Source organism: Grus americana, chromosome 2, assembly GCF_028858705.1.
Source record: "Grus americana isolate bGruAme1 chromosome 2, bGruAme1.mat, whole genome shotgun sequence".
NCBI classification, from domain to species: Eukaryota; Metazoa; Chordata; class Aves; order Gruiformes; family Gruidae; genus Grus; species Grus americana.
In genome coordinates this window covers 99,344,398-99,370,052 of record NC_072853.1, presented here as the reverse complement: position 1 = coordinate 99,370,052, position 25,655 = coordinate 99,344,398, and the positions used below count along the sequence as shown (strand labels likewise).

Here is a 25,655-nt window from a genome sequence, read left to right as displayed (position 1 = left end):
AACACAGTTAACTCAATATACAGCTTACTTTGAGGATATCCTATTTAGGCAAGTAATTCTTTCAAAAAAGCTTTTTGAACCTCTCATTTACTCTCAGTGGAATGCCAGGGGAAAAGAAGAAAAACCTAAAGCAAATACTGAGTAAACCAAGACACTGAAGAGATACTTGAAGGCAAATTCAGAGCATACAACTCTTCACCACACTTTGCTCGTAGAAGGTCACAGAAGCACTTTTAGAAAATGCCAGCATGGCTTTGGGGACTGAGCTTTGCTGACAGTTACATCCCAGCCTGTTCTATTTCGTCATGGAGAATGACAACCTAAAACCTCTCTCGACCAAAAAGATTTAAATTAAAAGTTAAATTAAATTGCTTCTGAGCAACCAAAAATATTCAGCTTCCTTTAAGGAAGGAAACCAAAAGGCCTCTCTGACTGGGCAACACTGCAGCCAAGGAATTGTCTTCCTCCTGCGAAAAAAAAAAATCTTAAAGTTGCCTGGACATGGCCAGGCTTTTTGGCAGAGGCAATTGCTGACGCAAACACAAATCATGAAGTTAAAAAGTAAACTGTTACTCTTACTTTTTTCCCCCCAACCATCACTATCCAACTGAAATACTTTGTTATCACCACATCATCACATCCTAGTTGGCAGTTTTGGGAATCCATCTTGGACACCACAGCCAAGTACTGTTGTACTTCACATCAAATTAGTTTCTGCTGCATCTGTGCGACTCAGAGCTTAATATTTACTGGTTATGAATGACCATATTAACCCTGGTTAATACATCTATTTTCATGCTCTGAATTGAACATGTTTGCACAAGTGACAGTGATTGGAGTACGCAAACAATTCTTGTGTGTGCAATGGAAGGGAGTCCGCATTTCATATGCATCTCAATTGTGTTTACTTTGCAGGTACTGCCACAGAGTATCTGGAAGACTTCATTACCTACGTGCAACATGCTTAAATCAATATCAGCAGCTTAAATTAAAATCTCAAGTGCCAGAGAGCTAGTTAATCTTCACTATACAACTTTGAAACTGACCATAAATAGCTATAAGCAAGGAAATTTATTTTTGTCCATTACATTTCTTTAACCAAACAGGAGAAAACAATCTTTTAAGCTTGAGAAGTTAAAATAAAACAATCAAAGCACACTAAGAGTGATCACAAGCTGTTGGTCCCTGACAATAAATGTTTTAACTATCCTTGAAAAAAAAAAATCACATCTAATCCCACTGAAAACTCTTCTCTGCAATACAAGCACATGGATAACACAAGCCTTAATGTAAGTTAGAAGCATCTGAAGTTTATTCACCTGGAATAGCTGTTAACCTGCTGTGATCTTGATACATTTATGTTGTTGAGCTCTGGTACATTCAAGCTGGTGGTCGTGTGTTTACTGTGACAGTAAGATTGATGCACTTTATTTGATATTACTCCATTACTGCAACTACTTTCAAACCCTGAAAGAAAGTTTTAATAACTGTAATGATCTACAAATTTATTTGTAAGTACCAATTTATAGAAGTAAGTAGCTTAATTGTTCCTGGTCAGTAAAAGCTAGATTTGCCAAACAAACTCAAATACTTAGCCACTGTGTTTCAGGTATTTGAACCTTTAAGTTTTCTGCAGTACAGATGTTAAGCATTATTTAACAATGAGAAGGTTTTTCACTTGTACACCAGTAAAACAGAAACCTGCATCAAGGTAGAAACATCTTTTTTTTTTTTTTTTTTTTTTTTAAAAGTGATACATTGTTTCTGAAAGATCTGAAAATATTTCCTAGGCCACTGTAATCATTATGAATGGAAGCAGACATTCATCTTACTAATTCCTAATCATATAATTCTCTTAATAAATACACAGTAAAATTCAATGCTGAAAATACTTTACATGTTGCTACACTTAAATACGACCTCCCTCCTTCCCCATATAATTATTTTAATTGTTAATATTGTGCTTTGCTAAATAAAATTACACCATGCTGTGAAATTATGATGTCTGGCTAAAACCTCTTCTGACCCTTCTAAAATATAATCAAGAAACTACTATTTGAAGCAAACATGTAATTGCCAGTTCTATCAAGCCCAAAAGCAGGAGCTCCCCAGTATCTTCTAATATAGAAAGAGGTCACGGGAAGGGCGTATTATAAACAAAACAGCTGCTGCCATTCAGGAAATCCCAAACCTTAATTCTAATAATGCATTCATCAACTTGCTTATTAACTGGTGCCTCTATTTTCAAAAATGAGAAAGTTAGAGGTATTTTCTACAGCGCATCCAAATAACCACCTGAAGAACAAACAGCAAATCTGAGTGGACCTCCAACTCATACACATGATAGCACGGTCTTGACACAGAGGGAAGAGCAGCAACACTGCTGCCCTTCCAAGGGCAGCAGGTATTCTGGTAGCCAGGCTACACTGGCTTCCTACTCAATTCCACCAAGAAGAAAAAAAAAAATTTAAAAAAGCCCCTGATTAGGTCCAGTTTGGATTTAAGAATGAAACAGAAGTGAAAGATGGCCTCTGCTACATTAAGAGTCTTGGGTTGACAGATGACACATTCGCGTACCATTTTAACATGCCCAACCTCTTCCCTGCAGGGGTGTTTTGGAAGGCACGGGGATCTCCCCATAGGCACGGGGCAGCTCTGAACATCCACAGCTTCGCTCTGAAGCTTTACCACCACACAGATGCTCTCAGAGTTGTTTCAACTGTGCAGACTGAAATTTGGCTGCCAGCAGGAAGTCTTACCTAACTCCACCACCTAGCTTCTGGTATTTCCTATGCAAGAGCAGCTGTACCTACTATTCCATAAACACCATAGGAAATGGACCATGTAAACTACTTGCTGCATTTAAATCACCTCGCCCAAGCCATAAATTATCATGGAAAGGACAACAGAAATTTGTGGCAGAATCTTCCATGTCCTGGAAGCAAGTATTTCTTAGAAATCAGTGGCAATCTGCATTGCAAACCCTTAGTAAAACCAAGGGCACAAGCAAGAAAGATTTGATTCTATTTATACACTTTCCATTTCCCCAGTGACTGTGAATCACATATTTTAATCATTTATACTTTTTATACAAAGCACTCAGTGTCAACTCTTAAGTAAACCAAATTGTCTGCAAGTATTTGTAACTTCTCCTGATACTTAATTGTATGAACAAATGAATCTACATGGTGTGGTATATCCAAATCTATACAGCATATCCTCCACATCAACTTACCAGAAAAGTGTGTGCTGCTCCCTTTGCCTGTTGCCAAATTGTGAATATTCATTCCATGGCTGGGACTCATGCTAGGACTACTGAACGATCGTGGGCTAACAGGGTAACTATCTTGAGATTTTGGACTGTGGCCTCCCAAACATCGCACTTCACTGTCTGTACCATTCACCATCTCTATAAACTGGCGCACCCTAAACAAAAAGCAAAAAAGTTAAGCTAATAAAACAATTTACACATTTCAATTTACCAATGATAGAAATGATTTAATTTTAGTGTTAAATATACAAAAAGTCTGACTCAACAAAATGCTGGATGTCAGTAACCCAATCATCAATTAGCTTTGGAGTATTCAGCCAAAACCACACAGTTACAAAATTTGTGACAGAGGAGAACAGGAATATTATCCTTCAAGGACAGACTACGTCAATACGTCCTCAAAGTTTAGAGAACGAAACTGTATTTTCTTGTTTTAACTGTTTTATTGGCAGGGGCAAGGTTATTTCTTGAGAAGGATATGTTGTTATGTTGTCATGTCTGTCATTTCTCTCAAAGTAAATGAGAACATAGTTTGACTGTCTGGAACAGTAAGCATTGAACAGTAGCTCTTAACATTAAACATTTGCACTAGAAAACAGTTTGAAAAGCAAGCTCATACAAACCTTCCCTTTAGAGGCTGTTGCTCTTTGTCAATTTTATTTTAGGTAAGGAGGTTTTACTACAGACTACTGCTTTAGGTTTTAGGCTTGGACAGCCTCAATACAACAAGCAAAATTTAGAAAGTCAGACTGAGAGAAAGATAACATACAATTGATATTATTGAGTGAAGTCTTTCATCACAATGTTCACATTTTGTGAATTCTGTGGTAAGTCTGCAGTACTATCACATGAATTCTGTTCAGCACTTGAGCGTGACAGACTTCAAACACATTCCAAGTTACTTAATGGAACATAAAAATTAAAGTGCTTTGTTCTTATAGGAGATAACAGATTTTTTCCACATTCAAACACTACAACGTGATACAGAATTCTGGAGGATCAGCGCAGCTGGCAAGTAAAAATGCCAGAATGAAGGTGACTATTGTGTGCCTGGGAAACCAAGAGAACTCTTTGGGATTATGGAATTTCCACAGTATTAGCAAAAGGTTTCTAGTAAAGTGACAGGGAGTGAAACAGCTCATTTAAAGTCAGTCACCCATTTGGAGGAACAGACCAACTTATGCCAACAGGACTCTTAACCTTCTTGAATATGATACTGTATCAGTTTACATTTTAAGTTTTACTTGACACCCAAACTGCTTAAAATTGATTTAAAAAATTACAAAACTTAGTTCTAGAGAACAAGTCTACAGTGAGATGTGAATTATGCTGCAAAACAGGACCTTGATGACAAAATCTAGTTAAACATGTAGCAAATAATATAGCATAAAAAAAGTGAACTATACACATTTTCTAAAAAAACCCCGCTGCTTAACTTTGTTTAAATTTCTGTGAAAGCTTTAAATGAGTAACTGTCTTGTCTCAGAAGGTACTGCGCCATCTATAAACACACATCTGTATAATTTGAAGACTCACTTTAATGCAAATAAGAGATTAGGATTTCTTTCTAGTAAACTTGGATACAACTGTTGTGTTGTTTCAATGGCTTCTCCCATTCTTCCTGCTAAAACCAATTTCTGAATTCCTGTTCACCAAAAAACAAATAAGAGATTAGGATTTTTTTCTAGTAAACTTGGATACAGCTGTTATGTTGTTTCAATGGGTTCTCCATTCATCCAGCCAAAACCAATTTCTGAATTTCTGTTCACCAAAACCAACATCAGTTAAATGGACAGCTTACAGATTAATACATGTAAATTAATGATTAAAAGACACTGCAACGATCAATCAACACGTTTTTTTCCTCTTAGAAAAAAAAAAGTGTAAAGAAAGATCATGCTTCCTTAAAATGTTCAATAGGAACATTTAAGAACTGCACTTCACCTACATATATCTAAATGAGTACTCAGTATTTTTATTGATTGCCAGCATACAACTACTTTGTACTCAGATTGCACATGTAGAGTTAGATTAAGATTGCAGACACTCTTCTGCGATTTATTTCTCATTTTCACACCTTTAGAAATAAGTATGTACCAAACTATTATCACCCAAGAACATCCAAATTGCATCCCACTCCCACAGGTTCAATTTTGACTAAGAAAAACAAAATTTAGTCTCTCTCACCTACAACACATGGTTCCAGTCAGGTTACAGTTGACTAAACCCTTCCACAACAGTCCCTGCTTTAGTTGATGCTTCCATTGCTGTAACCTGGCACAAGTTGCCAACAGCCTCACAGCTCTATTCACCAACAGAGAAATTGATCCAAATGAAAAACAGCCCAAGGAATGGGGTATTTTTCAACCAGAGCAGTTTCCCCATGTGGTATGTCATGCAGTCACACAAATGCTCTTGTTCGTAGAGCAGGGATTTAAATGAACGGGGAAGGCACTGTTTCATCAGGCTGCCAAACAGCACTGCCACAGCAAGTTAGAACTGAACTGCTGTTCATTCTCCTTGTCCTCTTCCCCTTCACATCTGTAAGCAGGAAAACTCCAATTTGATTTAACTTATAAAGCATTCTCTAAACCCTACTCCTTTTCACAGTTAAAAGTCTAAATGTTTGTCAAGACTAAGTTTTACATTCCTGTTTGTGACTGACCATTAGCTCTCACAAACACTCATTTAGAGACATTACACACATTTGCTTAAGACAGATCACAATTTTCCATTCAAGAGAAAGACAACAGGTAATTTACCACATTCCACTACATCAAACAAGTTCCAAAGCGTTAGTGCAGAAGTTCATCTTAACCAGCTGTTCATACGTGTGTAACTTTATATGACAGCATAGAACTGTACTGAGTAGTGCTGAAAGGAAATTCTACAATGACGCTTAAGAGAAAGCTTTAGGTAATATTTGTTTAAGGGAGGAAAAAAGGATGTAATGTGCTTTCCAGCCTTACTTTGTCTATTTTTAATGGAAGCTAATTCTTCTAGCACAGTCTGGTCTGTGGATCTGGCGAATGCCTCTGCTGTTGCACAGTATCCATGGTGAACTAAGTAAGATGATACCATTCTAAAAATAAAAAGAAAACAAAACCCAGAAACACTCATTAAATACAGGTAAGAAACCAAGAACCTTTTGAATGCAAAAAAAACCTTTTCTGGAAAAAAAAGTGACTGAAATGAAGAATTCTACTTGAAATTCAGAAATTTCTGTAAAAGTCAGACAAAAGTAATTCGGTTAAGAGTCAGTATCTTCCTCAAAACACTGTACAGAAATTTAAAAAAATCAATGTATCATTTTATTATGATGAATTTTAATAAAAATGATTCACCACCCAAAGGTAGGCTCAATTAAAATATTACCTCCTAATTAAGGTTTTTTTTTGGTCATTACATACACTGAAGTGAAATTTCTGCACACTATTTTTTTGTTTTCACTGAAGAAATAAAAAATGCAAAGCCACATCCACCATTTCTAAGTGAAACACTAATGAGCCACAACTTAACCTAACCAGTTGAAGGCTGAGAATACGAAGGGAAATTTCCAGACTCCAAAGTATTAAAACTGCCCATTACAACCATGGCGATTTTTCTAAACTCCCCAATCCACATTAGATAGGCCTAATCGGAATGGAAGGCTTAGGCTCATCATTATAAACTCTAATTATTAACGATGTAGATAACTCTTCCCCACACATCTATTCATGCTCAATTTTACATGTTTATCAAACCCGTTACCTTAACAAAAGTATTTGTACTAGTTTCTAATACTATCTGTAATTTTTGACACAAGACAATAGGTACAATGTTTTAAAGATCTCTGAAATCATGCAATTATTAATATTTTTTTAAATGAACAATATTCAAAGTCTTACTTCTGAATCATTGTTTGCCACTCTCCTTCCCGATCTCCTATTGGAAATCTGTCAATCTGTGCTTGAATTTTGGTTCTCCATTCTCGCATATAGTCTTCAATATCAAATACAAATGGGTGTTGTCCAAAATTAGCATCCACAACCTCTCCTGGTGTTTGAAGCCCTACTGTAGGGTACAAGTTTGGCTGCAAGAGATTTTTTTAATTAGTTTTTTTCCTCTTATTCTGAATTCCCCACCTTTTTTTTTTATCTCTGTAATAATATCCCCACTGCCACTAGTAGTGTGAAGCAGCAAATACCTCTGGATCATCTGTCCAGCAGTTAAAGCAACTTCTACCAATGCAGAAATACAATGCCTGATTAATTTTATTCCCAGTGGTCGTATTTTTTTTTATTTTGAGATAAGAAAGCCTTACTGATCCTTCTCTTTCTAGTCAGAAAATGCACTTTTAAAGTTGTGCTAAAGTTTACAACTTCTAGTTTCAATTTTACAAAATATTAAATACCAATTTTTAAATTATTTTTAAAGACCAGGTTTAAAGTTTCTTTTAAAAAGAGAACAAAAATTAAACTTACAAAGTGGGCCATTTTCCTTTTGGGGTGAAATACTTAAAACATCGCTGAATTTTAGTGGTAAGAACTGACAGGATAGAGAACTCATTAGCCTCAAAGTCCAAGTGTAGCGCCTAAAAAGAACTGCAACAGTGCATTGAAGTTCTCGTGAATTCCTGGACTTGTATCTAGAAAAAGACTTTAAAGCATTTATTGTTGTCTCAGTTTTATTTTCTGCTTAGAGATTAGGTCTCCATGCAAATTTGAAATATGCCAAATATGAGAAAAGTAAAATCTGCCTGTTGGGATTAAAGTAACTTTCTCAAATGCAGCTAGCATCTCAGCAATGGCAACGCAATCAGGTGGGGTTTTGTGCGGGTGGGGTTTCATTGGGTTTTGTTTTTTTTTTTTAAATTTATAAATATACCTACATCATATTTACAATGCAACCAATGGTGGTATAGTATAATAGTATCCTGATCTACAGAATAAGCTAAATAAATTAAAGCTACCAGAAAGAAGTTATCAACATGCAGATCAGTAAGAACACTGAAGCCCAGTGAAATTAAAGAAAAATATTCTTGTTGTTAAAACCATGCCCAAGACTATCTTGCCCTCACTCCCTTTTTTTTATTTTTTTTAAATAAACCTTGCTCATAGTGTTACCTAGTCTAGATTAAGCAACAAAGCACAAGCCTCAAGTCTTTTAATGAGATGAAAGCAATCAATTCTAATGAGGAGGAGCCCAGCTTCAAACTTCAGATTACAGTGTTAGTTTTCCTGTGCTGGTACGGTGTGCTAGCAAGGAGCCCTGCTGGCATCTCACAGATCCAGGGCAGTGGCAGTGGCTCCCTACACGAAGTGCCCAGACCTGTGGCGGGGCTGAGAGGCGCACTGGGTTATTGACTTCATTTTTCCTTATCTGTCCTTGCCTCTTAAGGCCATAGCAAACAAGAGTAGCTGGCCAGATGGAAGTGCATCACGCACTGTACCCTAACCAGATTAAATCAGAAATGAAGTAGATGAGAGAAAAAACCAAAATAAGTGCAGTATCATGTCTGTACCAGTAGCAAAGGGAACACATTTATAACGATTTTAAAGAAAGTACAACTTAACTGACTGAAAAGCTAGAAGACTTCAGATATCTGCAGCTTTCTTTAAAAAAAAACCCAAAAACAAAAAAACCAAACCCAAAACAACCCACACCAAAAAACCCCAAATCTTTGATACATTTGAACTTATGGAGGGAACACTAAAGAGAAAGATTTTGAAAGTTAGGCATCAAGCATGAGTTACAGTGACCACGTCTTAAGTAGCCAACCTTTCAGAATATGATACACAACTGTATACACACATGCACAATGTTGGTGTTTAATGTAGCTTTGACTTCTACGTAAGGCCTGCATGTGTCAAATAAAGTATGTAATAACTACTGGTGTGTATTATTTTCTGCTAAAATTCCATTGGAAATGCTTGACTGTTAAAAAAAATGAAAAACAAAACCCCTGTGAGGATCAGTGTCAAAACAAAAAACTTTTTGCTTCAATTAACAAATCATCAGTGAAATGATGAGGAGAAATATCTGATATTAAATTTCTTAAAATTATCACTGTATTTCCAAGAAGCATGAGGGTAAACATGAGTTACATTTGAAACATCTGTTTATAATACACATCAAAGCTGTCTGAAAATGCACTTATCTTACCGGTAAATCTGTGAAAGCGATGCCTGAAATAAAGAGAAAATTATGATTAATTTTCATATGTCTGGATTCTAGCCTCATTGTCTTAAGTGTATCATTTTATGTTCAGAAAACTCACCCAAACCATCTCAAAAATAAGTAAAGTATGGTGATATCCATGATGCTTAGGCACAAGTGATGTGCTTAACTAACAAAGGGCAGTATTTGGCAAAAAAGTAATTTTCCTTCAAAAGCACTCAATTTGCCTTCAGTTTTTCAAAATAGGGCTTAAGATTTAGCAAACATCATACAGATACGCCAATTTAAAAGTATGAAAACTCTGGTTATGGATTAAAATTAACAGGAAAAATAAGAGTATCTGAAGATACTTTTTCACTTGCATGTCTTAATGCTGACACACTAAGATTTAACAGTGTCTTGTCTTGTTTGCTATTACTTTTCTTCATCAGTAGGCATTCTCTTTACATGAGCAGCACATGCCTATAGTACTCCAAACCAGTGTGGTAAATGTTTTGCTCTAATCCACACCAGGGCATTATGGTTTGGTTTTCAAACAGAATAGCTTAGTATCTTGTTATATAATTGCAAGCATCTATCTACCCCTAAGACCAAGGCAATGATTTTGCTGTCTCAGGATTAGAGAAAAATCTGACCTCTATACACTTCAGGAACTTCAAGCAACTATTGGGGAGGTAGGGAGGTGAGAGGGGAGAAGCTTTCACTTAAATAAATACCAGGAAATCTCCTTCTGACAGCCAAATGATAACAGTATTTCATAATTTCCTTTATTGTTGCAAGTATTTCTTCAATTATTTTTTTTACAAGTGCATAATAATTCGAATCCACTTATCCCCTCAAACTCTTATTTATTTTGTATCACTGCCTTTTCAAATTTAAGATTAAAACAAAGCTTTCAGCCTTTTGTCCTAAATTCCAGTCCTGCTTTCCATCTCCATTCTTTACCAAGAGTTCGAATCTCAAGAGCATCTGAATTCCTTACATCTTTGATTCAAAAGAATGACATATAGAGTGAATCTGTTTCCTCCCATCACATCTCAAAGCTATAATTTTATTTATTACCTGTTCACACCCTAACTTTTTCTAAGCTATTACTGCTTTCTCTATTTAACACATTCTGACATCCAATTCACCCTTTTCCAAAATAACCATGGCAGTAGGCAAGATAGATGAATGATGACTGACATGTAGGTATTAGGGTTTTTTGGAGGGTTTGGGTTTTTTTTCAACCCAGGATTTCACACCTGCATAAATAATTGCTTAGCCCTTTATGTAGCACCAAATCCCGGGCTGAGCGAGAGATTTCCAATACTCTGGAGTGCATCTGTGGCACAGAGAAGAAACATAAATGTCCTCTAAGTCACAATCGTATAGGAATTCTGGACAACCAGCAGCAGCAGCAACTCAGCAAGACAGACAAAATTTCTAACTTCTTTTTTCCCTAAACACAGAATCAATTTTCCTCTATCAGAAATTCAAGCTAGCAAAGCCCTCAACAGGAGAACAGCTGTCAGGTTTCCTTCTGAAATCCATGAAGCATTTGTCAGACTCTGTCTATGACAGATGACATTTTACTAGCTTCTCCTCACCTATGCCATCCTGTTCTCCTCCTTAAACAAATTTTAATCACTTGGAGTGTTGATTCACAGTTGGCCTAACCCAGTCTGCTTTAACACTTCCACTGAAAGAGAAGGTTCTGCTCCTCCCTTCCTAGCTCTTCCATGCATGTAACCATAAGGATAGTCAGAAAAGCAGTATCTCTTCGGTTGATCAACAATCTCATCCGACTTACCTGCAGGCACACTGTTAGTAGTTCCAAAAAAAGGAGTAAGGTAAGACTACCCTTCTCAGCTTTAACCCAGTTAAAGACTAGGATAAACACAACATGAGCCTGTTACCTTCCATTTTGACATATACCCTGAAACAGGGCCAAAAGAAACAACTACACAAGTTCAAGTGTTCCACTGCTGTGTCAAGGTATTAAATCCAGGTATATAGACTCATTCAATTTAGAAGAAACATTACATCATGATGGAATAGAATCACAGAAGTGATTACTTGGAATTGACCTCTGGAGGCATCTATGCCCTGCTCTGAGTAGGGGCAGGACAACTCCTGAGTTAGATCTGTTTGCTCAGGGCCTGAGGAAACAAGCAGGCAGTCTTGTTCCAAGAGACAAGAGGAAGAATTTAAACCACGTCCTTCCCCTTACTACTTTCCAAACCTTCCTCATATTTGGCAATGTGAGAAAACAGAACAGTGACTTCAAGTGTTCCTATCTCAACAACCTCTTACTTCATTTCAAGCTAGCGCCTCTGTTCCTTATCATATTTCTACCCATGACAAAAAACTTATTTCTTCTTTCTGAGCTTTATCCCTTGAAACTTCCTACTCCCCTCAGCACAATTCCAAAATCTTAAGCCCTTGCTCTCTCCTTCACGCAGGAAGTGGATTTTTTTTCTTCTTTCTTTACACTCTGTATGTTTGCTCATTAAACTGCATTAAGTAACTGAATAATTATATATATTGCATCAAAAATTTTATCTCTATCCCCTCCTGCCATCTTCAAACTCAAAAATTGTCTTGCAGTGTTGCATAATGCTAAAATTTACTACAAGGATTTAATGGACTTAATTGTAGCACAACTTGTCTAATTCATAGTTTTAGCCCAACTATGCATGACTCCAGACTGGGAATCCAACAGACACTGTTGTCCAACATATGTTCAAAATAATGCCTATGTGATGTAAGGTTTTAGTGAAGGCTAGGTGCCCCCCATACAGCAGCAATGAATTTTAGCTATATCAGTTCTCCAATTCTCTTACATCTACTACCTTATGTTATAAACATCAAGTACTATTTATGGATTTAGTAGCAGAGTTCATAAATGCAGGTCCTGTGGAATGAGATGCTACAACAAATCCTTCCAAATTCACAAGGAATGTCAGTGCAAGTGGCACATAAGAAATTATTCTTCCCAATTCTTTAATTAATTCATAGATTAGGAGACTATTGAAAGAACTATTCGAACACTTTGCTCTTAACATGAAGAGAATTTCAGATTTACAACATATTTACAGACATAATGTTATCATTAAAGACAACGTTTCTCCATACCCAAGCTGTGTCCATTCTTTGTGTAGAAGCAGGTATTATTGATAAGGTTGACACAACAACCAATGACATCACCCGTAGTAAACGTTGGGCCGTAGGGTTGTCCAGTTCCAGAGGAACAGAATGAATGTCCATCATCTCCATGGTAACCATATGAATGCTTATCCCAACCTAGAGAACAAAAGCATTTTCAATTTATTCCTTTATTATGAAATAATGGAAAGACTACGCAAAGTTAGTATATTCTAACCAGGTTAATATGGTTAATTTCTATGCTCAGCTTTCTGATTTCTAAGATTTCTTATCTGACATCCATTTAATTTTAAGAAATGACAACTTCTTTTATCAAAATGGCTGAACAGGTAATTCCACTTGTAGTACATAACAGGTAATACAAATTCAGATAACACATTTTTCTCTTTAAGTAAACATGCAAAATTATCAACACCAAAAATATGATCAGCTACAATGCTGAAATTTGAAAAGATATATACAGATCTGACATGTCCCAATAAAGCAGTGAAGATTCTCCTGTTCTCCCTTTCATCTTGCAGAACTATTGCTACTGTGTGTCATAATCAAATTCTTCCTGGCTAAAACCCAAACATGCATCTCTGGGGAAACACATTTCTACTCCTGATTATTCTTAATGACTATTCAGCAGCAAGCAGTCTCTGCATAATAGCAGAGTCCCCAGACTATAGTGTCACTAGCTTTGCTGCTGCTAAAAATGAAAATAAATTTTAAAAAAATTATCAATACAGGTGAGTCACAACCAGCAGGTAAATCATTATGTATGCAAATATGGTGCTAATTTTGGAGGTGAAGAAGCTGCAGAACCAGTTAAGAAGCTTCATATTGTTAAACAACCCAATGAAATTCACAGCAAGCAATTTTAGTCTGAGTTCATTTAAATATACCTGTCCACACTCTCTGCAGTTCAACACTAAACAAAAACATCTAGAAAAGGAGTAAACTTTCAGGCATCACAAAATCTTCCTAACAGATCTATTAAATACTTATTCAAAACAATATAAAGCATCACCTTTAACACAGATCGCCAAATTTCATGTGTGTATACACACACACACGTATATACACACACGCAATCTGACTAGAATTTGTACTGACAACTCAGATTTTTGAAGAGTAAAAGGTTGTGGGTTTATTCTTCTGTCAAGCTGCTGCGTAATGGGTTAACTTGAAAGTATTTTCCATACTTGGGCCCCTCATCTGTACGATCAGTAGCTTCAGGTGGCACATTAAGCATTTTTCAGTAAATTAAATACCCCAAATTACTGCAGTTACATTGATTAGTAGTTATCTTTGATAATTATTTGCAATGCATCCTAAATCATACTCAAAATAAACTTAATGCCACCCACTAATAATTCATCACCCTTAGCTGGGCTCACATGGGACTTGCCATCATCATAAGGATCTCTACCAGAACATTTGAGTGAGAAAGTAACAATGCAAAACAAACAGAATACAGAGACTCTAAGGTCAAATTAATATGAATTTGTTCTTGGCTAATAGTAACGATTTCAAAAAGTCAGCTTGCCTTTTTTTGTTACATTTAAAGATCTATTAAAAAAACCTAACATGCACACACACACAAAACTTCTTTAAATACTACACAGAGATACTGTAGACAACTGTTAACAAGATAGTGTCCCTGACCATGCAGGTTAATGGAACAGTCAAAACTGAAAACTATGCTACACGTTGTTACTATTAAGGTTGGAAAGGTACTCACTCCATGTTTGAGAAAGTTTTTATCATAGTTGCTAATCTCTATTGCTAGAAATTCAGTTTACAGAGCAAGGCAATGTATAGCTTCATTTTTAGCAGGAAACATGATGCAAATTTTAAAATGTATTTGTTTGCTAAAAAGTATTTGCATAATGTTATAAATAACACTAAGAGTTGAGGGAAGTAGTACAGGAGCAAATGTACAGTAAAACAATTAATAAAAAGCTAAAGTTTTTAGCTACAAGCTTTACATAATTCAGATAACAAATACAACACAGAGATGTCATGCTACACTCTCTGTTGCTTACCAGAACCTTCCCATCAAGGTTGAGCATATTTTAAAAACACAATTAACCAATGTAACTCACTCACCAAGCATACTAAATACTGAAACATACCTGGTAGTCTGTTCATGTTCACACCCTGTGCCGAAAGCCCAATTCCCATGTAACTGTAAAAATGAGAGAACAACAGAAATTTATCTGTCTCTTACAAAACCACATATATATGTGGGATGTTGCCAAGAAACACTATGCTGATTAATCAAATACCAATTAAGCTGCTGAGAGGTCATTTAATACTGGTACAACAGCAAGAGAACTGAAAGAATCAATCTTACTAACCGTTGCTGTCTAACTGTTAGGTGTTGGTCTGACTGAGCTATCTAAACCCCTCTGTCATCACAGGTAGATAATTCATCACCCTAGACTTTGGATGGATGGAGCTGCCTTTTCCTCTTTGAGGGAGCCTAGATGATTTAGAATCACAGAATCATTTAGGTTGGAAAAGACCTTTAAGATCAACAGGCAATGGGCACAAACTGGAACACAGGAAGTTCTGTCTGAAAATGAGGAAAAACTTCTTCACTTTGAGGGTGACTGAGCACGGGAGCAGGTTGCCGAGAGAGCTTGTGGAGTCACCTCCTCTGGAGAGATTCAAAACCTGCCTGGATACAATCCTGTGCCACATGCTCTAGGTGATCCTGCTCTAGCAGGGGGTTGGGCTAGGTGATCTCCAGAGGTCCCTTCCGACCCCTACCGATCTGTGAATCTGTAAAGGTAATTCTTGGTATATATGGCATATAGACAGATTCTGTCCCTGGAAGTGGTAAGCACAACTTTATTCTCTTTTAGGCATTCTGGGTTATCAATGGATAGAATGCTGATATTAGCCATAGAGTTTAAAGTATGAACAAAGAAAGCCCCAGGCCATGTCTTATTTTGAAAATAGGGGTAAAGCTATACACATACCGATTTCATTGCCTTCAATGTACATAATCATGTTTTGCAGACAAACTGGAATGAGTAATTTTACAAAATACATGCAAAATTGTGCATTATTTCAGCAGCAAAATGCATCCTTGTGCAACACTTAGAAAAATATCAGACTAAATCATTAAAGGCCTGGATCATGGAGCAGAATGAGAAATTTACTAGCAATGTTACTTAACTGTTGGCAAACTAAAGAGGGAAAATATTTTAACTATACTGACCAACAATCTTGAGTCTAAACAAGTTATGGCTAGGTCAATAAAGTCCTATGGTCAGCTTTACAAAGGTAGTTTTAATAAAGTCAGTGTCCAGTACAATTATTAACAATTTAATAGCAAATACTGGAAAGTTGAAATTAATAATCCCCTCCCCCCAAAAAACCCATGCTATTTGAAGTTAGTAAAAGCAGTTTTACTTCTGTTTCTTATGCAAAGGTCATTTCATCGCCAAGATGACAGGAAACCAAAAAGAAAACCAACACAATGAAAAGCTAGGCTTTCACCCTGCCCCAAAAAAACAAACCTCACCAACTAAAAGCAAGTGTCCAAAAATCACCTAAACATATCATTTCCTAGTTTATCAAAAGATGCAAATAATTTTGACACTAGTTCAAATTAGTTAACATAAATTTATCATTAAATAATAAGCTGCATGAAAAAAAATCACCCATACCAATCTGAAAATAGTTAAAGACAACAAACACGACCTTTGTATTCCCATCTCATAAAATGCAAATTTAAAGCAACTATTAACCTGTACTTCCTAGTAGAATCTGTTATTTTAAATACATTTCATATAGAATGAAATGGAGCAGGAAATCTCAGAAGTAATACACTTAATTGTGTACTAGGTTTGGGGTTTTTTATTGATTACTTCCAACAGTTGCCTTAACCACTTCTGTGTTTGCTATCTACAAAGCCCTTCTCTGCTGCTTTCTAACATGTGATACCCATCTTCATCTCCCTCCAACATACCAACAACATGAAATGGAACCTCAGAAACATATAAAGCAGATACTACATTTAGAGATACTGAAGAGCTGAAGCAAAGGGCAACAAACAAAAGAATTAGTCTTTGCTGCATTGCTAATTATATTACTGAGGCACAACTGTAGCAGCAGAATCAACAAAACAATTATAAATGAAACCAACAAGTGGAAAACCCTTGATTTTTGTCTTGAACAATAAAAGCAGAATTGTTATTAGCATAGCCTGGAGTTTGATGCATGAAGGATTCTCATGTAAAGACTGAAAATCTGTTATTGTAAAGTCTCCTGTTAAGAAGAATTTATTAAAGAAAGGAAATTTATTTTTAAAAATAGTTTTAGATAACTTAAACTCCACCAACTGCAGAAAGCTTTTCAACATGAGTCATTAGAAAAACACTTCATCCCCATAAAACTTTCTTTTCAGTATTCTTATAAAATCAAGATTAAGGTTACACAAAAATGTCAAAATACTAGACAGAAAATCATCATCTAGGTAACACTTTGGTACCAGCTGGTTTTTTTTTATCCCTCAGGTATCATATCTTCTGAGCCTCCTCTGACTCAGTAACAACTGTAAACACGGACCCACTGTATTTAATACAGCAGGGAACAAGGATTCTTTACCCACTGGCAAGGACTAGAAGGCACTAGTCAGGCACCATCTCAGTAAGAACTCACTTAAAACTACTTGGAATGTGAACACCATTTCATCAAGGAGACATAGTATTAATAGAAACTCAAGTAAGATTAGATTAAAACATTTTGAATAACTAACACATTTACTACAGACATCTTTCAAAAGGAAAAAGGAATGGCTACATATGGTTTGGAAGCGAGTGAAATTAAATGCTCATGAATTAAGCTAATTTATTGTTATAGTTGATGGACAGCTAATCGCATGTTCAACTAGATATAATACACTATAAATTGAGGGGGACAACACTACCATGACACACAGGCTTTAGATGCTCTAAATATTCATCAGCAGGAGTTGTATTTATGCCAAACCACTGCATGTAATGTTTTTTTTCCTGGCACCTGTAAGCTTCATAGGCTTAAAAAGACTTTTTTGTTTGTTTTTTAAAGAAGCTTAGCCCATATTTAGGTCTAGAGTCATTGTCTGCAAAAAGACTTGCTTCAGTAATTACATAAATTGTCCTCCTATAAGCTTACTTAGAGTTCACATATCATGTGTCTCAGAATCAGGAGAAAAACAGCAGCAGAGCTGTGCATTTAAGTTTTCCTTCCTTAGTCCACAACAAAACTGCAGGGCAGCACAACAAGCAGACAGGCTACCACCCAGGTGCAATGCAGGCCCCAACTGTTCTCAGTCAGTTCATGGTGCACGTCCTGCTGTCCTGTCACATGAATGGGTTTGGTCTAGCAGAAGACAGGAAGAACAGGTCCGCTTAAACCATGTCACACAATAACAGCAGCCCTGGGGAAACACGAGGCGTCAACAGCAGGAAACAGCACGCTCACTCCGACATGTAGCACCTTCAAAAAATGGACATGACACAGCGTGGTTTGAGAGACCACAGAGGGTGAATAACTGTGTGATTCTGATGCCGACTCCCTCGTCGCTTCCCTTTGTACCCGTGGACGGTGCTTCTACCTCAGCTCACCACCTGTAAACATCCCTGGCTGCTGCGGTGGGAGGATCACTTACCCAGGCAAACAGAAGGAAGTGGCCTGGGACCCTTGTTATTAAGACGCCCCTCTCTCTCAGCATTTTAGTCCCACTGGTTGCTACTCATCACCTCATTAAAGTGCTCAAGTCTTATAGGAGCTCGTAAAATTACAAACAACATGTAAAACTACTCATGGAATACATGAAATCAACCTGTGAGAAATTGGAATAAGAGACTATGGCTGAAAACCGATTTAATGTACAGCCAAATTGGTATTAAGGACCGAGAAAGCAAGTGCATCTTACGTACTCTCAATTTTTCATTTCAAATTGTATTTATTCTTGCTCCAGTTCATTAAAGATACAGATTACCATTTTTATGTCTCAGCACATCTTCTAGTTCACATTTCACAACTGCAAGTCATATAGAATTTTTAGGAATATTACAAAACTACAGAGTTTAGAATTTGCTGAAGATTCAGCTTCTTGCCACAAAGCAAAAGAAAAGAAAAAAATAGAGGCACTACGATACTTTTTTTTCCCTACTAACACAGACTGAAAAGCCTTGGCTTCTCTGCAGTGAAATGTATAAGCAGCAGCAAGCTCACAATATTTTCTCAAATATCTTGCCAGTGAAAGAGCTAAATTCACATTTTTGCTGAAGCCTAAAGTTTCTATTTGGGTGCCTGAATAGACTAAGTGTAAGTAATTAAAAACCAGAACCAAATAGAAGGAAAACACAGCAGTAAGAGGAACAGAACTGGAGACTGCTAAAACATAAGGAAAAAGAAAAACCAAACAAACCAGCAGTTCACATAAGAGATACAAAATTCTGATTTTTATTTGAAACTGTTTAATTAGATCTTTTAGCCACTGTATTGAAGATATATGGAGAATCTTTCAATATGGAACCTGATCATAATTGGAATTTGGGTTAATTCTATCCCATCCCACTCATTCCATAAAGAGTAATACAGAATCTCAAAAACTATACCAAATCACAGGTACCTCAGAAAGCTTACTAGTGGCTAAAGATAAATTTAAGTACCAAAGAAGCACTTCTCTAGTTAAAAAAAACCAACACATATTCCATACTTGTAAAGACAAGTAAAATGATTTAGCATATCTTTAAGTAATGAAAAAAACATAATAGCCTCCCTACAACAGAGATTTCATTAGCAACCTGCTATCTGCAAAGAGTCAAATTCCTTCTGACTTTCACTGTGCCTACATGTTCTACTGAAGACAGTGTAACCTGCAGAACTGCTACATCATGCTTTGAAATCCAAGCTGTTTTGGTGATGATGAAAGTAAATCAACCTGGTATCTTATCACCTACATGCTATATATTTAAAGAAAGCAACTTCAATCATATAGTGTTAAAACCTAAGTCAACATAAAGTCTGTAAGGAACCTAAGTCCAAGCACTAACAGACATTTACACCCATAAATAAGGCAACTGAAAACATCCTAATGTTTCAAATGCATTGACTACTAAGTAAAATTAACAGTCTGAAAAAAATGTAGGCTATACAACAGGTGTAGTTTGTTTTACTACCAGGTTTGTATCTTAGAAAAGAGTACAAGTAGAAAAAACTGCAACATCTGTAAGATTTTTAAGACTAAATGATCTTCTAAAGGGCCTTTGCAACTGACTTGCAAGGACATACAAAGTTTGAATAACATTCTCCTAGAATTTTCTACAGTCTTCACTGACGCTATAGTATAAGGTCAGAAATAGACCACACTAAAAAGGTATCTAAATTTCATCTTTAATACAGTTACTCTGCATTAAAATTTTGTAGGAATATGCTAATCCAAGATTCTTATTGTCTGCACAATCACAATAAGAAATGAGCTGTTAAATTTTTCTCTATTTAAATGTTTCAAAATATGCCATAGACAGTTTGAGTCTTTCATTTCAAATCGAAAACAAGTTTAATTTTATGGAATGTTTCCAAGGAAACAGTATTTTGAACACGATAAACCCAGGTTTCAGATGAATCCAGTTCTACATAGAGAGAGGGAAAAAAATGTCAGGCACTCATCCTTGCATAGTGCTTGAAAGTGTTATTCCTGTAACATTTTGCTTGTGATTCTATAATGTTCCTAGAAAGGTTCTCATTTACTGACATCCCTCTCACTTTCTGAGGTTGCACAATTTCTGTCTCGTGACACTTCTCCCTAAGCACTAAAGCCTTTTGGGGGACTATACAGTCAGAAAAGAATAGTGGCACAGACAGTAATATAATCTCAGTCTGGGCTGCAGTAAGATTATCATCCATACACTATATTTCTGTGAATGAACCTCATAAGAAGAAATAAAAGATTTGCAAGAAGACCAAGAAGTTAAATATATTCTCTTGACTTTTTAGAAATCCTAACTTCTAGAAAACATCAACAAAGAAATAAAACTCTCCTGTTCCAGTTCCACATATTTTTGACCAGTTAAATACAAACCTCAAATAATCCTCTTACACATTTAGAATTTGTTCATTTCTGTCAATTGTCTGGTCTTATACACTCAGGTAAAAAAAAATACTGCTACAGTTCAAGAAAAGATGCACTTGCTGATTCATGATCCAGTCTCTTCTTGCAGCTGCTGCAATTCACTTGAAGGCACTAATGCAAGAAAGCTACTTCAGACTTTATCAGATTCTACTCTATACACAAGTACTCTGCTAATAATTCTGCAAGACATGTAAATAGAGACTGAGTGAAGTTTGCACATCGTTGTAACAAATGCCTGTTATTGCAACAAATAACTGCTGAGGACAGTTATAAAAATAGGTCTTAAGATTGCACCAAGTTTTTACCTTAGTAGTGTACAAAACAAATACAAATAAAACAGCAATTGATGATATTCTATATTTTGTTTATTGGTTTACACTTTTGTTGTGAACAAGAAAATGGGTATACTGGATGGTAAAGAAAAGGCCAACTTACTGCAACAGAAACAATTTGCAATAAAGAAATATGTTTTCTGTTTAAAGAGTTACACATATGTGCTTTAGAAGACAACAAAGCACTGATATTTCAAAAACATCACTCAAATGCATTAGAACAGCTCAGGTTAAACCATAGGCACAGGTGTCATGAAAACTTAAACTTAATTCTCCAGGTGTTGGTTTTGGATAGTTTTTTTCTTTTTTATTTCTTCACCCACTTCATCACATACACAACACATACTACAAGATACTGCCAAAACAACAGATGACTGATTGTATGGCCAGTGTTAAAAAACAGCCATAACCCAACAGGTGTCTAAAGCCTTAACACTGCTTTACCAAAAAGCATACCAATTACTTGCATGAATTGCTGTAGTAACATTTTATTTTAATGTAGAACATTTAGCAAAACTTACATATGCAATATAAAGCACACCCATGAAGATCTGCATCAGTACAATCGCACCACAGACTAAACAACTATGGTCACAGACACGTAAGCTAAGTGCTATCTGCTAAAAGATTAAAGCCTTTCTAAACTTAGCATTTCTTCTAGGTGGCTTACCACTTCCAATTCTTGATTTCATTCTTCTTTAAAAAAAAGCATATATGTTTAGAGGATTTTGCATTTTAAGCATATATCTTCCTCAGCTGTTCTAAAAGCACTAAAGACTGTATAGCAGTAAATGGCATTACTATCATTTGCCCATTGCTAGTAATTGTACTTACAAATCAATGAATAAGCTAAAGAATGGACAGAAATTCAAGACACCAAGAATAAAGGCATTTTCCCCAAAAGGTCGTTCTGCCCAGGAAAGAAACAGAGAAAAGTCTCTCCTGGTGAAAAATTTAAAAAAAACAGAAAGCTATATTTAAACTAAAATTAAGTGGGCATAAGCTGGTACCATGACCAAAAGTAACATTCCCTCCCTCCTGCGCCCAGAGCCGCACTCTCTTTTACTGCCATAGCTACTCATGAAGCGATACAAACATCCATACCCGGGAATGAACCTGGCTCAAAACTAACTCACTCTTGAGCCTGAGGTCAGCTTTTGGAGAATAAGCTACCCAATCGGGTTTACTGTGAAGCTGACACAGAGTGTTACAAACTGGGACAAGGGAAGCAAACTCCATGAGTGTTCAGAGACTGCTTCTCCTCATGGCCAAATCACCACGAAGTCTTCAAACAATGGTTTAGAGTAAGAATTGTAAACATTCAAAAACCATTGTCCTGACTGGAAATGAAGAGATTCATTACAAGAACCAACAAGTCTAAGACCAAAATTCATGTAGAAATGGATGATCACTCAGTAAACCATACACACATAAGCTGTTTATAATATAAAATAATGGAGTACTATCTTGCTCCTGAAAGCCAGGTAGCCAGTGGATACCCTTGACAGCCCCTTGGAAAGCAGAACCAGAGTACGCTTAATGCCCAGTATTAAATGCCAGAGTGCAACCAAAGGTTACAGCAAAGCTCAGAGACTCTCAACCAAGAGAGTTATAGATGACTCTTCACCATTAAAGGATGCCCACAGCAACAGCACAAAACTATCAGACTTGTAGTTTACATGAACTATGATAGTATCATACAAGTATCTTTAGTTGTATAAAAAAGGAAAACATTGTTTAAAATATTAACTGTGGGGCTGTAAGGCAGATGCATTACTGCTTTACACAAAGCCAGAGGACCTAAATATGTAAAAGACCAGTGTAACTGAACTCAGTAAAAAGTAGTATAAGAAAACTGAAATTAAGATTTGAGAGAGACTAGAAAAAGTCTCATTTGGATACATATAGCTAGCTAAGAGAATGGCTGCTATGATGATCATTTTTGGAAAGTGAGGGGACAGTAAGTATTTGAACAGATTTAGAGACTAAGGCTTACATCTCCAAATCACAAGAACAGGTCCACAGGACTTAGCACACCCTTGTTCATTCCCATTCCGAGACTGCCAATGTAGTTTTCTTTAATTAAGCTCCTATTCTGAAAATTTAGATGAAACTAAAATTAGAGAGAGTTGTATGCAAAAGGCAATGCAAGGCTTATCTCATTCCCTTGAGTACTGTATTAAGAAATTACAGAACAAAAGCTATGTACATTACTTCTGGTTCTCTGATAGAGCAATTACAAATAAGGACTGTGTTAACAGCTTATAAAGGTTTAATTTAAAGCTACAACTATGTTCAGCTTCCCCAATCATATCAGAATTTTTCCACAGTACTTGCTGCAATACTCTGCTTTAACTGACACATATATATATGTATTTATTTTTAAATTAACTGGAGATTTCAACAGAGATGCAGATATAATTTATTGCAGTTAATATACTCTTCTTCCTACCATGCTTTCTCATCATCACCTTGGTACTCTTACCCCATACTTAGACCCATTACTCATCTACTGTTATCATCTCCAATCGCTCACATCACTGTCCACAACATTCTGCACGAAGCCAAACAAAACAAAACAAAAGAGAGTAGAAAAGTAGAATGTAAATAAATAGAGGTCCTCAAACTGCAAAAGGAGACATGAAATTAAGGAAGAAAACCGAAGAAATAAAGACCAACAGAAAATATTTACAGAGTGACATGACAACCAGTTAGCACTTTTAACAAGAATTTAAAAATATTTAAGATAATTATTTCACATATCTGTACTGTAGCAGCACAAAAGATCTTAGGACTCTTCATGCCAAACACTGTACAAATACCAAGACAGTTTTTGTTTGAATATTTCAACCTTATTACTTTTATTAACCTTAATTCTCACTTCCCTTTTCCTCATCTGTTAACCATTAGTTCCTGCATGGCCATATCACCTCTCATTCAGGTATCAAAAAGCAAGTTCACTCTTCATCTGCTCTGCAACACCAACCTCCATACCCATTTCTTACTTCCTAGTAAACCTGCTTTCATGCTTTCTTCAATGCGTCCATAAAGCCTAGAAGGTGATCATCATGAACATCTGCAAAATGAACATACTATGCACCTTCAAATTCCTACTCAAGGCTGTTATCCCCCAAATACATACTGAATTTAATGACCAAGTTCATTAGTGTGACAAAACCCATGCTGTTCTCGCATACAGCTACGACGAGCCATACTGGAAGCCATGCCATATCCATGTCCTACACTAAAAAGAGCTGTGCTCTTTCAGAGGAGAAGAATAATCTTTGTGATTGCCCAGCAACTTTGAGATATGCAAGACCATATTCCAGGAGCAGTGCCATCAAGCACTACAGCAGCACAAAAAAATACATCTCCTAGACTAGGTTTTTAGTAAAAGTTTTTTGCTGATTTGAGGCATGTCATGCTAAGTAGAGCACACAAGCAAGAATGGTGGTAGACTCGCCCATATAACATAATACACGGACTAAATACTTTAAGCTGTGTTTATTAAAAAAAAGTAGTAAAGGCTACTACCAAAGAGAACCCCAAATAAACACCATTAAATTATCCACTGACATTTATGAAAGTTGAAAGCTGTACTTCAGCTTGCAGATAGATATCTGAGTTGCCTCGGGTAGTCTAAAATTTAAACAGTACTATGACATACAGCTGTAGTGCTTCCACAGCAGGCTCAAATCTTGAGAATAGATGCTTTTGCAACAGTAAGGTGTTTTATCTAATTGACCCTATTAGTTCCATGCTGATCCTCCACAGGTATGGTCCTCCTGAACTCTGTTACCATTACGACACCAAGCAAAGAAGAAAAAAAAAGGTAAAAAGCAAGCCAGGTGAAACACAACAGGCAGTGAGAAAGAACTAATAAATACTCTCTCACACAAACTGGCTTCTATACACCTACTTATATATCTCTGCATTAAATTCCCTAGTTTACTTATTACAGAATAATTAGTTTGAATGCAGTGTAACAGTGGACTGTAACAGATTCACACTGCATCTAGTCAAAGGCCTCTTAGACCTGAAAATGGGGTCTAGATACACACACATCACATCCAGTGAGGCTCCGTGTCAACTCCTGCTCTTCACCACCTCAGCTAGATTTGGCTTTGGCTCCGTGCACAGTATTCCTCAGCATCCATACTATCTTACACAATGAAAAAATGGTACATCTCAGCTCATTATGCAGCTAACATTTCATAAATTGACACTATAAAAAGGTCACAAGGCTGAAGCAAGGACAAGGCAGTAACCTAAGAAAGTACCCCTCCAATTTTTATAGCTTCCTCAGCAGGCAACTTCACAAGTCTTAGCTATGTACACCTCAAAAATAACCATTTAAAATAGAAAACCTTGAAACACTTTATTCAAAGGTGCTTTCTACTTTTGTAGGATTGCCCTGAGAGGTCTACAGATTTTGAAATTACTAAAAAGCAACACAAAGAGGTCTAAGGTAAAGTATTAGAGGAGAGGAGCTATGTAAAATAACACACACATGGACACCTTTTGAAATCCATCATTTCAAAAAAGCTAACTTCCAAACTAAGCAGGCAGAAATACATTTCAGGAGCAGACGTGCATCACTAGCAAATCACAGTAAGAACATCTT

The 25,655-nt window shown here is 36.4% G+C and overlaps 1 protein-coding gene across 3 annotated transcripts in view; it reads right to left on the bottom strand.

The window, feature by feature from the left end:
* Positions 1–25,655, bottom strand: part of RANBP9 (RAN binding protein 9) — a 42,625-nt gene that overhangs the window by 5,197 nt on the left and 11,773 nt on the right. For all 3 annotated transcript variants that reach the window (XM_054818049.1, XM_054818050.1, XM_054818048.1), the window contains exons 3-10: positions 14,698–14,750; positions 12,548–12,715; positions 9,416–9,438; positions 7,159–7,343; positions 6,241–6,353; positions 4,808–4,916; positions 3,236–3,426; positions 1,320–1,467 (exon numbers count right to left, since the gene is read on the bottom strand). In XM_054818049.1, the coding sequence (XP_054674024.1) occupies positions 1,320–1,467; positions 3,236–3,426; positions 4,808–4,916; positions 6,241–6,353; positions 7,159–7,343; positions 9,416–9,438; positions 12,548–12,715; positions 14,698–14,750 (990 nt within the window). The remainder of the gene's footprint in view (positions 1–1,319; positions 1,468–3,235; positions 3,427–4,807; positions 4,917–6,240; positions 6,354–7,158; positions 7,344–9,415; positions 9,439–12,547; positions 12,716–14,697; positions 14,751–25,655) is intronic.